The 13,174-nt window shown below is 46.2% G+C and overlaps 1 protein-coding gene across 1 annotated transcript in view; it reads left to right on the forward strand.

Moving 5' to 3' along the window:
- Nucleotides 1–3,414: 3,414 nt before the first annotated feature.
- The window catches only part of LOC149348932 (uncharacterized), a 31,375-nt gene continuing 21,615 nt past the window's right edge, over nucleotides 3,415–13,174 (forward strand). Inside the window, exons 1-2 of the mRNA XM_089585952.1 lie at nucleotides 3,415–3,676; nucleotides 5,354–5,658. Coding sequence (XP_089442078.1) covers nucleotides 5,407–5,658 — 252 coding nt within the window. The 5' untranslated portion in view covers nucleotides 3,415–3,676; nucleotides 5,354–5,406. The remainder of the gene's footprint in view (nucleotides 3,677–5,353; nucleotides 5,659–13,174) is intronic.

Genomic DNA, 13,174 nt, shown 5'->3' on the forward strand with positions numbered 1-13,174 from the left:
TGCTAGTTAGCACGTCCTAGCTGCTGTATTCAGATGCACTACACTACTGGCAATGCTATGCTAAAAAAGAGCTCGTCTATCTCAAAAAGTCTATTTTAAAAAACTGTGTAAAATCTTACATGTAACACCCTGTATATCTTGAGTGGTTTTCGCAAAGGCGTCTTTACCACGTTTCTCATCCAAAAAATGTCGTAGTAAAATAGACCGTCACCGAAAGACACGTGAAAAATAAAACATCGCTGGGATGTTAATTAGGAGCAATATACATGGCTCATCAGTATGTTCATACTTTACTGAAGGATAGAGCAGGCAGAATACAGGTAACAAAGAACAACGGAACGCCCATAGATCTTTACCAGAAGGACAACCGAACCTTGTGCAGCACACATTTAGCTTTACAGTTAACTATTGCTAAACTGTGCAAGGAGTGTATCCACTGTAAGACAGACATTTTCAGTTCTCATGGCACACCAAGCTGGCTGATATGTAGCCAATTAAGGGACTGAACCCTTTGCTTCCATATTTAAATGACATTGGACATCTTGAAAATCTGTAATTTCACCTTGCTTGTTAACCTCACGCATTCTTCACACAGTGAGCTTTGTTAACCCATTTGTCGGATTATGCACCTCATACGTTACATCATTACATCATGCATTTCATATGTTACATCATTACTCGCCAATGTACCTTAATACTCACTTAATGGCCGCATTTCATTGTCTCCCCCTCTTTATTTCTTTTATTTTAAACTTTCTGCACCGCTCTCCTCCCGTATTTATCTCCCAAATTCCCTTCCCCATGCAGAGTAGCATGCCAGTGATTTTTAAACGCTGGCCAAATTCTCTGCTTTTCATTAAAGAGTTTCTCTCTCTCTCTCTCTTTAGCGTCCCATATCAGGGTGTCCCTGTTAACTTTAGCAAGGGTTTCAATATATGCCGATGCAACCTAAGATGACGCGATCTTTATGTAATCTTCTTATGGTATACTTAGTCACGTTTTTCATTAGTGTTTCTCTCTCTCTCTCTTCAGTCTCCCAAATACAGGGCGTCCCTGTTAACTTTAGCCAGGGTTTGTTTATATGCCGATGCAACCTAAGACGGTGCGACTTCTATGTATTTTTCTTATTGTATAATTAGTCAAGATTAATTAACCGAATTCGCAAGTGAAGAAGTTGGACGAAAAATTCAAATTGGGATGTCTTAGGACGGTCTACAAAACTTCCGACTGGATAGTTTCTCTCTATGTATTAACTGTTAATTTTTGCGCTTACTGCTGATACCCCCGAAATAAAAAATTACCGACGATTACGTTACTTCCTAATGCGAAATTTGAGCGCAGCAAATAAGCTGTTTCACCTTTTCGATAGATTGAGGCAAAGAAATCGAGCAACACATCTATACGCTATCACAGAATTTTTTTTTTATTTTTCACACGTATTCCTTTAACAAAGACTCCACTAACAGTTCTCGCAACTTTCTTTCGTCAAATACAATTTTCGACTAGTGTCTACTGAGATATGCGACACAGTTAATGCGTAATTTCCTTTGCTAAAATACAATTTTCATTTTCTTCATTACGGCCTCTCTTTCTTCTTTCACGCCTACGTGAAATAACCGGCGCGTCGGCAACTGAAGAGCACCCTATCCGCCACACAAGAACAGGGGGGGGGGGGGGGGGGGGGGGGGGGGACCCTTTCCTCCTTTTTCTGCATGGCGGCGACGGTGTTCTATGCAGTCACGTTATCTTGACTCTCTAGCGGCGTCAGCGGCATCCAGCGGTATCAGTCGGTCGCTGCTAGCGCTGGGGGGATGAAAGGGGGGCGGAGCTGGTTACGAGGCCGACGACAACGCCGACGACGACGCGAAACCCAGGAACGGACGCCAAAGAGCTGCGCTCTAAAAAAAATATACCATGTGTTAGCGAACCTCCCGATGCAAGGCGAACGCGCGCAGCGGAAAAAGCGCAGTCGTCCGACAACCATGGGCGACGGGGCGACCAGCAACCCTGGGGAGGAAGACGAAGAAGGAGGAGACGCAAGATGGACGCTGGACCGTACGCACCTATGTAATCGCTCTTAGCTAACCTTGTTAATAAGCAGTTGTTCAGTTCGAAAAAAAACAAAAAGGTATCCTGACGTTAATTCGCGCCCGAACACGAAGATAAAGCTTATACATGTGACATGCCCGTTTGAGCGCCGCGATTGTAATGCTCCCAAACGTTTCGCATGCAAAGGAACATAGCGTTTAGCCGGGTGTGTAACCGATTAGAAGGTGGCAAGGCAGTCACATAGGCATTGGCTATGCGATTCACGCCACCGATATGCTTCCCTCCCTGCGGTTCATGACAGCGATAAGCAGACGCAGAGCTTATCGCTCGCGCTGGCGTAATTCGAGCAGCCAGCGCCTGTGTCGCTGCCCTGTCTCCTTTTAAGCGGCAGCACACCCGGCTAGCTGACATTGTTGGCTTGCACGCAGAACGTCTGGCAACACTGCAATCGTGTCACGCAACCGGGTATGTCATATCGCATTTTTTTTTTTCGCATTTCGCGGGCATATGCAGTAAGAGGAAAAACTAATACGTTTGGTTTGGTTTGGTTTATGGTGTTTAACGTCCCAAAGCGACTAAGGCTATGAGAGACGCCATAGTGGAGGGATCCGGAAATTTCTACCACCTGGGGTTCTTTAACGTGCACTGACATCGCACAGTACACGGGCCTCTAGAATCTCTCCTCCAAAGAAATTCAACCGCCGCGGCCGGGATCGAACCCGCGTCTTTGGGGTCAGCAGCCGAGCACCATAACCACCGAGCCACCGCGGCGGCCTAAAACTAATACGTAATAGGTTGGAACTGAGAAACTGTTCAATCGGACATTTGGCAGACCGTTCTGCAACTTTATAATTAGAATTTTCTGCCGAGCTTCGTTGCTTGCAAGGTTGGTTATTTACTCACGACTAATTACGCAATTATGCAAAGACAAAAAATAGCGTGACTTACTCCGTACAACAGCCAATAGCATGCGTTCTGTCGCGTTGTGGTAGATTGGTGTATTGAGCTTTACTCAGGCCGTGCGGGACGCCGTAGTGAAGGGCTCCGGAAATTTCGTTGTTGTGGTAGGGTGTCTCGGCTTAATTTACCCTGGCTAAAGTTAGCTGGGACACCCTGTACAGTCGGTAAGGTATAGACAGATGACAGCACTAAGCAAGTAAAGCTTTGCATTTATAAATAATTTGATAGACGTTATTTATTAAGTATCAATCACCAATGCTACCATGCAACAAAAGACAATTTCTTCCCCACCGCCCCCCCCCCCCCCCCCTTCGCCCCCGCCTCCACAAGCCTTGAGAGCGCTCGAAAAATGGATTGCGTAGAGGAGCATAGAAAACCCTTGCTCTGACCGGACCGTTAGCCAAGGGGAAAGGGTAGTCGAAGGGGGAGAGAGCGAAGAAAAACAGAACACAGTTCAGCGACGGAGCCCCACCCTGCAGGAAACGTAGTGCAACCATAAAAAAGAAACGCGTTGGCGGCGCTGGCTGAAGAATCGATAAACCTTGTGTCTGGCACCCGTCCCGTCTAGCTCCTCGCTCAGACGGCCAGACGCGCTGCTCCGCTCCGTGGTCCGAGTAAGGCGAGTCCCACGACGGTCCAGACACAGAGTACGGTTCTCCGCTCTCAGGTTCGCTCAACACAGCACAGTGACTGTTTCTACGCTGCATATTCTCGCCCTACTGTTACGCTACTTGCACGGGCATGGCAGTGTTTTTGTTAGCAGTTGTGTTGCATGTTTACAAACGGACATAGGACAAAGGTAGGGCAGACGCTCGAGCGTGCGTCCACCTATGGTGTTTACCTGTTTCCTACATGTTCGTAACCGAAATCCCCTCTTTTAATCCTTCAGTAAGCATGCATCGTAATTCGGCTCTCCAAGCCGCATGTCTTTCAGCGAGGTCAGCCTTTATTATGAAGCTGTCTTTGGGCAGATTTTGCATGTCTGTTTACTTACTAGTTTGCGTGGTTTGTAAATATAGTTTCGTTTTCTTTTTTCCTAAACTTGATCAGTCCTTCGTTTTGAAATTCATTCATCTCAAGCCTGTTAGTCACCTCACTGTCAACCTAGGGTTGTGTTCTATTATAGCGCGTATTTCTTCATGATTTCGACATTCTCACCGCTTTCTATTCTGTTCGTCGTTATCCTTTTTGTTTCGTACCTTTATTGTGCGCATCTTATCACCAAGTACTGTCGCTTCCAAGTGGTTATTTAAAGCGGCTAGTCGATATATCTTGTCAATAACTCAGACGCAACAATTAAAGAAGCGCCAAAAACCGAGGCTATCGCTCCTGGCTGTTTCTTGTAGGAATTCACTCTGCTCACCGAAGTAGTCGAACTCTCGTCTATACTGAGGCTGATTTCTTCCGGTAGACTCTCCTTTGTTTATACAAATATAGTGTTACAGTTCGCCAAACATGATACATTGGGGCCGCTCTGTACTGACCGCTTCTTGATGTAAGCACTGACTTATGATTGCTTGAAGATTTATTGATGTGATGATGATTCTGGCTGCTTACTTTTTACTGCACGTTATTACATACACGAGGTCCTCCCTCAGTCTCCGACTTCTGGACTTCCACCTGTCTTCGATTTATATGTATGTACGCTAATAACTGTACAAATAATGATTAATCGATCGATCGATAGATCGATTGATTGACTGCTTAATTGACTGATTGATTTCACAAGCCGTAGCAACTCTGTGGTGCGAAAGTAAAGTCGTGGAGGAAGTGATGTTGATTCATTTAAATCGCATTGATTGAGTGATTGATTGTTTGATTCACAAGCCGTAGCAACACTGTGGCGTAAAAGTAAAGTCGTAGAGGAAGGGATGTTGATTCATTTTAATCGCATTGGCTGATTGATTGATTGATCGATTGTTCGATTGATTGATTGATTGATTGATTGATTGATTGATTGATTGATTGATTGATTGATTGATTGATTGATTGATTGATTGATTGATTGATTGATTGATTGATTGATTGATTGATTGATTGATTGATTGATTGATTGATTGATTGATTGATTGATTGATTGATTGATTCACAAGCCTCAGCAAAACTGTGGCGCAAAAGTAAATTCGTAGAGGAAGGGATGATGATTCATTTCAACCACCTCGGGTATATAGCATGTGCAGAAATCAGTCCGCGACCTCTTTTCCGTTTTGCCCCTGCGGGACAATTTATTATGTTTACTCTGTGCCCTGCAGCGCCAAGGCATTACAGCAGGGGAGGTGGACTCTGGTGGATCCTGGAAAGAAGTGAAGCAGGCAGTTTAGGCCTGTAATTTTGCGTATTTCAGGTGCAGATCATCGAAGCAGTCCGCCTAGCAGATAGGAAGACGGAGGATATAAAATGGCGTCCGATAGCGATGAACTCTGCCAAGTGAACGTGCACATGACCCCCCTCCAGGCGAGCCACGCTGCCCAGAAGTTGGTAGAGTCCGGCGTGAAGCTGCCCAGCTGGATCCAGCACTGGGCCATCATCTTCCTCTGGGAGCAGAGCGACTGTGCACTGCGGGTCGAAGGCATCGAGGAAGAGGGAAAATGCGAGGTCAGGGTACGAGAGATGAGTTACGAGGAGGGTCTGCAGCAGCCTGGTACCAAGGTTAGTGTCCCGCTCCTCCTTTTTTAAGGCGGAAGCCTTTAATGCCTCATCGTTGTAAGCAGGAGCTGTCGACAGAAATGTCACGCTTTTCAATTGGTGGAAACGGTCGTGCCGTCAAAGTGCGCGAATTTCAAACGAAGCCAATTGTACTTTGGCTAGCAACCATGCAACCAATTAAAGGTTTCGTATAGTGATGCTCCAAGTAAGTGGGAATGAGTTTAGTTAATTGCTTAATCACCCAATTAGCTTAATTAACGTTTCTAATTAGGCCAGATAAATAAATAAAGCTGAGTAGGAAATTGGTCCAGTTCCGAAATCGAACCCCGGTCTCCGCAGTGCGAGACGAACATGCTAACCACTCCGCCATGCCTGCTCAATGGTTTGGAGTGAACAAAGGCGCGTCTAGTGAATACGGTGTCTTCGTTCACTCCCATCTTCCTCCCTTCCCGTTACGGCGAGGTTCAGGTGTTTACCGAGGTATGCGAGATCGGTACATTTCCTTTCCTTAAAAACCAATTTACCGACGAGCAAGGCGTAGAACCAAACGTGCGATGGCGTTCTGTGGACTCCCTGGCAGCGTTGCAAGACGCTGTCGCGTTCCACTCCTAGAGGCGAAGCCTAACATCTTAACAACGCATTAGTGACACAAGCAGGAACACCGCGCTTAAGGCTTTCGCCTCAACGCACTTTAGGTCAACAAAGTGAACCCTTGAATTTTTATAAGATGGGCTTCACCCACAGTGAACGGCATTGGCAGTGGCACTGCAGTACGCCGCAAACACAAACTCCTCCTATCATCCTTCACTCACAGATAATGTTGACCACGTGTACTTGATTAATAAGAGACAAGTGGACCGAAGGCAACCCTCTGAAGGCCGCGTACTCCAGAAAGGTTCTTCGGTCTCGGGCGATGGGTGCTTTAGAAAAAATGAAATCGATGCTCACATGGTTCATGGTGCTCACTTGGTGAACTAATGGAGGATGCGGAATATGCATGGCGTGGTACAGTTAGCGGTGACCATTCTTCGCCCTCTCCCCAGGAGACCAAAGGTCGACGCTTCTGACGCGGACACAATAGCTTGAACACTGTTCTCTCCCCTGCCGTCTAATCCTATGATTGCGAAGGGTGGCTCATGGTCTTGCTGAGCGCAAAAGCGGGGTAGAATCTTTTTTGCGAACGTGTTGGCCTCGTCATCGTCTATTTCTGTACTATATTTTGCTGCTGTGGATTGACGCTAGTGCTTGGGTCCTCCAGCCTTCACTGCGGTGCCGCAGTTTTAGTGCAAAAGCACTACTTCACGAGGATTAACCGGCTCACCGAGTTTGTGTGAAGCTTCACCTTGAGGGTGACCTTGGCCAAATCTAGCATAGTAGCAGGCCATACAGAATTAAAATAGATATTGGCCGATAGGGGATATTCAAAATTCCGTTCTAAGAGGATTCTGGTGTGGGCTAGTTGGTTCATGCTTAATAAACAGATTCACAACAGCGCTACGGAACAAGGACACAAGGAACACGAAAAACACAGGACGGGCGCTGACTACCAACTCTTTATTGCGTGAAAAACCAGCACAGATTTATACTATTTCCTGGACCACGTGATGCACTGTCAGCCACGGGACACAGCGAAGGAACGCTTCACACGTTTGGGGAGTCATCACACAGCTCGACAGAACTCATAAAACGTGCATGCACTATCAAAAAATATAGCATTGCCAAGCTAATGATAAAGGGACTAACAGATACAAAGATGTGCATGGACCAGCTACAGCCAATGACAACTGCAGCTCAGATAGACAAGACAATGAGTACTTCAAAGCAAAGCGGAATCTTTGGGCTACGTTAAAAACATTCAAGAGAGCGAGAAGGCGTAAAAACATGAGAAAAGCATGAGCAAAATGGCGATGAAAAAAGTAAAAGTTGCTAGGCAATAGGCACAGTCAGCAGGCTAAAAGCGAAAACAAGAAACCGACACCAACAAATAACACGGTAAAAGTAACAATCGTTAAAAAGGGAAACTAAAAGAAAGAACAAAAACATGAACCACCACCGGCCAAGCAATGAAGACGGTAAAACAACTAAAAGTCTTTAAAAGACAGAGGAGCAAAGTTCCGCATAAGGTCAACAAACAAAACAACGCAAAATAAAACACTATAAGGTGAGATGCAGGAAAAACCGTTTGTCAGGATGTCTAGCAGTTAAAACGCAAGAATCGCGTCCGTTCAAGAAAGGACCTTTCTTTCTCCTGTAAACAGACAGATGAGCTGCTGATGCACTCGTCCCCAGCCTTTTCAATCAAAAAACCTTCAATAATCTCCCTTTCTACTCTACTCCTTGCGGTCGCCAGAAACTTGGTGTCTGAAAACATAGGTCGACAATCGTGACGGGGTTGGTTACAATGTAGTGCCATGTGGCTCCCAGACTTGTTTTTTACATTCAGGAAGTGTTCGCTTGCTCTGTCATTGAAGCAGCGTCCGGTCTGGCCGATGTATACTTTTCCACAAGTGAGGGGAATCTGGTAGACAACTGCGGATCGACATTCGGTGTACTGACGGGAATGTTTTACTGAGCAGGTCGCCCGCTTCTTCCGGTTTACCATCGGACACACTCTTGCCAACTTACATGGGGCAGAAAACACAACGTTCACATCGTACCTGGCTGCAACCTTCTTAACATTGTGCGATAGCTTATGGATATAAGGAATAACGGCAACACGTTTCCTTTCCCTGGGCTCTCTCCTTCCCTCTCCTAGCTTCATTTTCTGTAGTAAGGCTTCGCACAGGCCTGCTATGAGGAAAGGTGAGTAGCCAGCTAAAAGAAGGCGTTCAACCTGGTTATCAAAGCTGTAATCAGCCATGTGCTCGCAACTTTTTGTTAGTGATGCATGAAGTGCGCTAGTTGCGACTGCCCGCTTGACAAGTTTGGAATGCGCACTGTCGAAGGGGAGCAAACCTTTCTTCGATCTAACGTTGTACGACCAACACACTCGCTTACCACTAAAAACCAGCAACAGATCTAAAAACTGGATCCTGTTCTCTTTTGGCATTTCCCACGTGAAGTTCATTCCACCAGAATAGTCCTTGAACACTCCGACGATGTCCCTGACGGCTTGTGGCATGTCAATAGCAGCAGCACTGTCTAACACTATGAGGAAATCGTCCACGTACCGATAGATCTTGACGATGTGCTTGTCATGTAGACGTTCTTGAACTTCCCGGTCCATGGTGGACAAGAAAATATCCGAGAGCACCGGGGCAACGGAGGAACCAATACAGATTCCCGATTTTTGTATCAGGAGCTGGTCTTTGTACGACACTACTGTGGATTGCAGGTAAAACTGAAGTAGGGTGATGAACCTGTCTTGACCTATTCCGGTTGCATTCTGAAAGCTGATGGCTCCGATCTCGTCTATCCTTTGGATAACAGCTGTGAAAAGTCCTTCATGGGGAATGGAGTAAAAAAGGTCTTCTACGTCAATTGAAAAGGCCGTAGCAGCATCTTGCATTCCTTGGCGTAGGTCCTCGACAACTTCCAAAGAGCTGCGTACTTGAAATGGGTCAGCTCCAGTCAAAAGGTTCAAGCTGTCACGAAGGAAATGTCCAAGGTGTTCCTGCCAGGTGCCTTTTTCCGAAACTATACTTCATAGCGGACAATCAGGCTTGTGGGTCTTGCCTGAGAAGAACATTTCAAGGCATCCACTTTTTGCTTTTTCCACTTTTTTCGCTACTGTTTCCAAATGACATTCTTTTAAAAGACGGATCGCGGCTGATTTCTTCCTTGCCTCTCGAGACTTTACGTTCTTAAAATTCTTTGCTATGTTGAATGTTGCGTCTTGAATGTTTTTAACGTAGCCCAAAGATTCCGCTTTGCTTTGAAGTACTCATTGTCTTGTCTATCTGAGCTGCAGTTGTCATTGGCTGTAGCTGGTCCATGCACATCTTTGTATCTGTTAGTCCCTTTATCATTAGCTTGGCAATGCTATATTTTTTGATAGTGCATGCACGTTTTATGAGTTCTGTCGAGCTGTGTGATGACTCCCCAAACGTGTGAAGCGTTCCTTCGCTGTGTCCCGTGGCTGACAGTGCATCACGTGGTCCAGGAAATAGTATAAATCTGTGCTGGTTTTTCACGCAATAAAGAGTTGGTAGTCAGCGCCCGTCCTGTGTTTTTCGTGTTCCTTGTGTCCTTGTTCCGTAGCGCTGTTGTGAATCTGTTTATTAAGCATGAACCAACTAGCCCACACCAGAATCCTCTTAGAACGTATTTCTCCTACATTGGGCTCTTTTTTCTGTCAACGACCTAAGCACGATTCTGCTATATCCCTGGTCAACCTGGTCGCTGTCACCACCTGCCAGTCGAGAGTGCTCTCGTACTGCCTCAAGAGAAGAATAATCCCTCTAGAGATTCAGACCTTGTTTGGTGGAATGGCGCCATCCTGGGGCCACGCACGACGCGTCGGCAAGGTGCTGAAGTCGGAGTACTGGCGACAAGTTAGGTTATACCAGGACTGCCTCAGATGTGTCATCCAGGAAGAGTGTGGAAGCCGTGGCGAAGCCAGGAAATTGCAGGAATACAAGAGGCTCGCAGCCCAAAGCACAGAGTTTCTGTGGCAGCGAGCACGCCTCAGCCTCCCTGCTCGGCGCAAAGAGAAGATCGTCCAACCAAACCAAGTCACCGTTCTCGGAGACGCCAGACTTCCAGAGGACATCAGGAATATTCTACAGAAAGGGCCTAAGTACTCATATGAACCTACTGCTACTCCTTCCCGGTTGTTGGCAATGGTCAGGGAGGTGGCAGACCGAACGCACACCCAGGACAAGGAACGGCTCATCGGAGACGGTGTGGATTGCGTCATCAAAAACGTGAGTCACGGCCGGAAGCTACGTCCGCCCCTCGTGAAAGTCACGAAATTTATGGAAGACAACAACCTAAATGTGATGCAGGCAGACAAAGAAGGCGGATTTGTTGTAATGCCGAGTGGTGTTTTTAATGACAAGGCACTGGCTGCCATAGCAAAGAATTTTAAGAACGTAAAGTCTCGAGAGGCAAGGAAGAAATCAGCCGCGATCCGTCTTTTAAAAGAATGTCATTTGGAAACAGTAGCGAAAAAAGTGGAAAAAGCAAAAAGTGGATGCCTTGAAATGTTCTTCTCAGGCAAGACCCACAAGCCTGATTGTCCGCTACGAAGTATAGTTTCGGAAAAAGGCACCTGGCAGGAACACCTTGGACATTTCCTTCGTGACAGCTTGAACCTTTTGACTGGAGCTGACCCATTTCAAGTACGCAGCTCTTTGGAAGTTGTCGAGGACCTACGCCAAGGAATGCAAGATGCTGCTACGGCCTTTTCAATTGACGTAGAAGACCTTTTTTACTCCATTCCCCATGAAGGACTTTTCACAGCTGTTATCCAAAGGATAGACGAGATCGGAGCCATCAGCTTTCAGAATGCAACCGGAATAGGTCAAGACAGGTTCATCACCCTACTTCAGTTTTACCTGCAATCCACAGTAGTGTCGTACAAAGACCAGCTCCTGATACAAAAATCGGGAATCTGTATTGGTTCCTCCGTTGCCCCGGTGCTCTCGGATATTTTCTTGTCCACCATGGACCGGGAAGTTCAAGAACGTCTACATGACAAGCACATCGTCAAGATCTATCGGTACGTGGACGATTTCCTCATAGTGTTAGACAGTGCTGCTGCTATTGACATGCCACAAGCCGTCAGGGACATCGTCGGAGTGTTCAAGGACTATTCTGGTGGAATGAACTTCACGTGGGAAATGCCAAAAGAGAACAGGATCCAGTTTTTAGATCTGTTGCTGGTTTTTAGTGGTAAGCGAGTGTGTTGGTCGTACAACGTTAGATCGAAGAAAGGTTTGCTCCCCTTCGACAGTGCGCATTCCAAACTTGTCAAGCGGGCAGTCGCAACTAGCGCACTTCATGCATCACTAACAAAAAGTTGCGAGCACATGGCTGATTACAGCTTTGATAACCAGGTTGAACGCCTTCTTTTAGCTGGCTACTCACCTTTCCTCATAGCAGGCCTGTGCGAAGCCTTACTACAGAAAATGAAGCTAGGAGAGGGAAGGAGAGAGCCCAGGGAAAGGAAACGTGTTGCCGTTATTCCTTATATCCATAAGCTATCGCACAATGTTAAGAAGGTTGCAGCCAGGTACGATGTGAACGTTGTGTTTTCTGCCCCATGTAAGTTGGCAAGAGTGTGTCCGATGGTAAACCGGAAGAAGCGGGCGACCTGCTCAGTAAAACATTCCCGTCAGTACACCGAATGTCGATCCGCAGTTGTCTACCAGATTCCCCTCACTTGTGGAAAAGTATACATCGGCCAGACCGGACGCTGCTTCAATGACAGAGCAAGCGAACACTTCCTGAATGTAAAAAACAAGTCTGGGAGCCACATGGCACTACATTGTAACCAACCCCGTCACGATTGTCGACCTATGTTTTCAGACACCAAGTTTCTGGCGACCGCAAGGAGTAGAGTAGAAAGGGAGATTATTGAAGGTTTTTTGATTGAAAAGGCTGGGGACGAGTGCATCAGCAGCTCATCTGTCTGTTTACAGGAGAAAGAAAGGTCCTTTCTTGAACGGACGCGATTCTTGCGTTTTAACTGCTAGACATCCTGACAAACGGTTTTTCCTGCATCTCACCTTATAGTGTTTTATTTTGCGTTGTTTTGTTTGTTGACCTTATGCGGAACTTTGCTCCTCTGTCTTTTAAAGACTTTTAGTTGTTTTACCGTCTTCATTGCTTGGCCGGTGGTGGTTCATGTTTTTGTTCTTTCTTTTAGTTTCCCTTTTTAACGATTGTTACTTTTACCGTGTTATTTGTTGGTGTCGGTTTCTTGTTTTCGCTTTTAGCCTGCTGACTGTGCCTATTGCCTAGCAACTTTTACTTTTTTCATCGCCATTTTGCTCATGCTTTTCTCATGTTTTTACGCCTTCTCGCTCTCTTGAATGTTTTTAACGTAGCCCAAAGATTCCGCTTTGCTTTGAAGTACTCATTGTCTTGTCTATCTGAGCTGCAGTTGTCATTGGCTGTAGCTGGTCCATGCACATCTTTGTATCTGTTAGTCCCTTTATCATTAGCTTGGCAATGCTATATTTTTTGATAGTGCATGCACGTTTTATGAGTTCTGTCGAGCTGTGTGATGACTCCCCAAACGTGTGAAGCGTTCCTTCGCTGTGTCCCGTGGCTGACAGTGCATCACGTGGTCCAGGAAATAGTATAAATCTGTGCTGGTTTTTCACGCAATAAAGAGTTGGTAGTCAGCGCCCGTCCTGTGTTTTTCGTGTTCCTTGTGTCCTTGTTCCGTAGCGCTGTTGTGAATCTGTTTATTAAGCATGAACCAACTAGCCCACACCAGAATCCTCTTAGAACGTATTTCTCCTACATTGGGCTCTTTTTTCTGTCAACGACCTAAGCACGATTCTGCTATATCCCTGGTCAACCTGGTCGCTGTCACCACCTGCCAGTCGAGAGTGCTCTCGTACTGCCT

The sequence above is a fragment of the Amblyomma mixtum genome, chromosome 4 (assembly GCF_055824585.1).
Source record: "Amblyomma mixtum isolate Tamu chromosome 4, ASM5582458v1, whole genome shotgun sequence".
Taxonomy (NCBI): Eukaryota; Metazoa; Arthropoda; class Arachnida; order Ixodida; family Ixodidae; genus Amblyomma; species Amblyomma mixtum.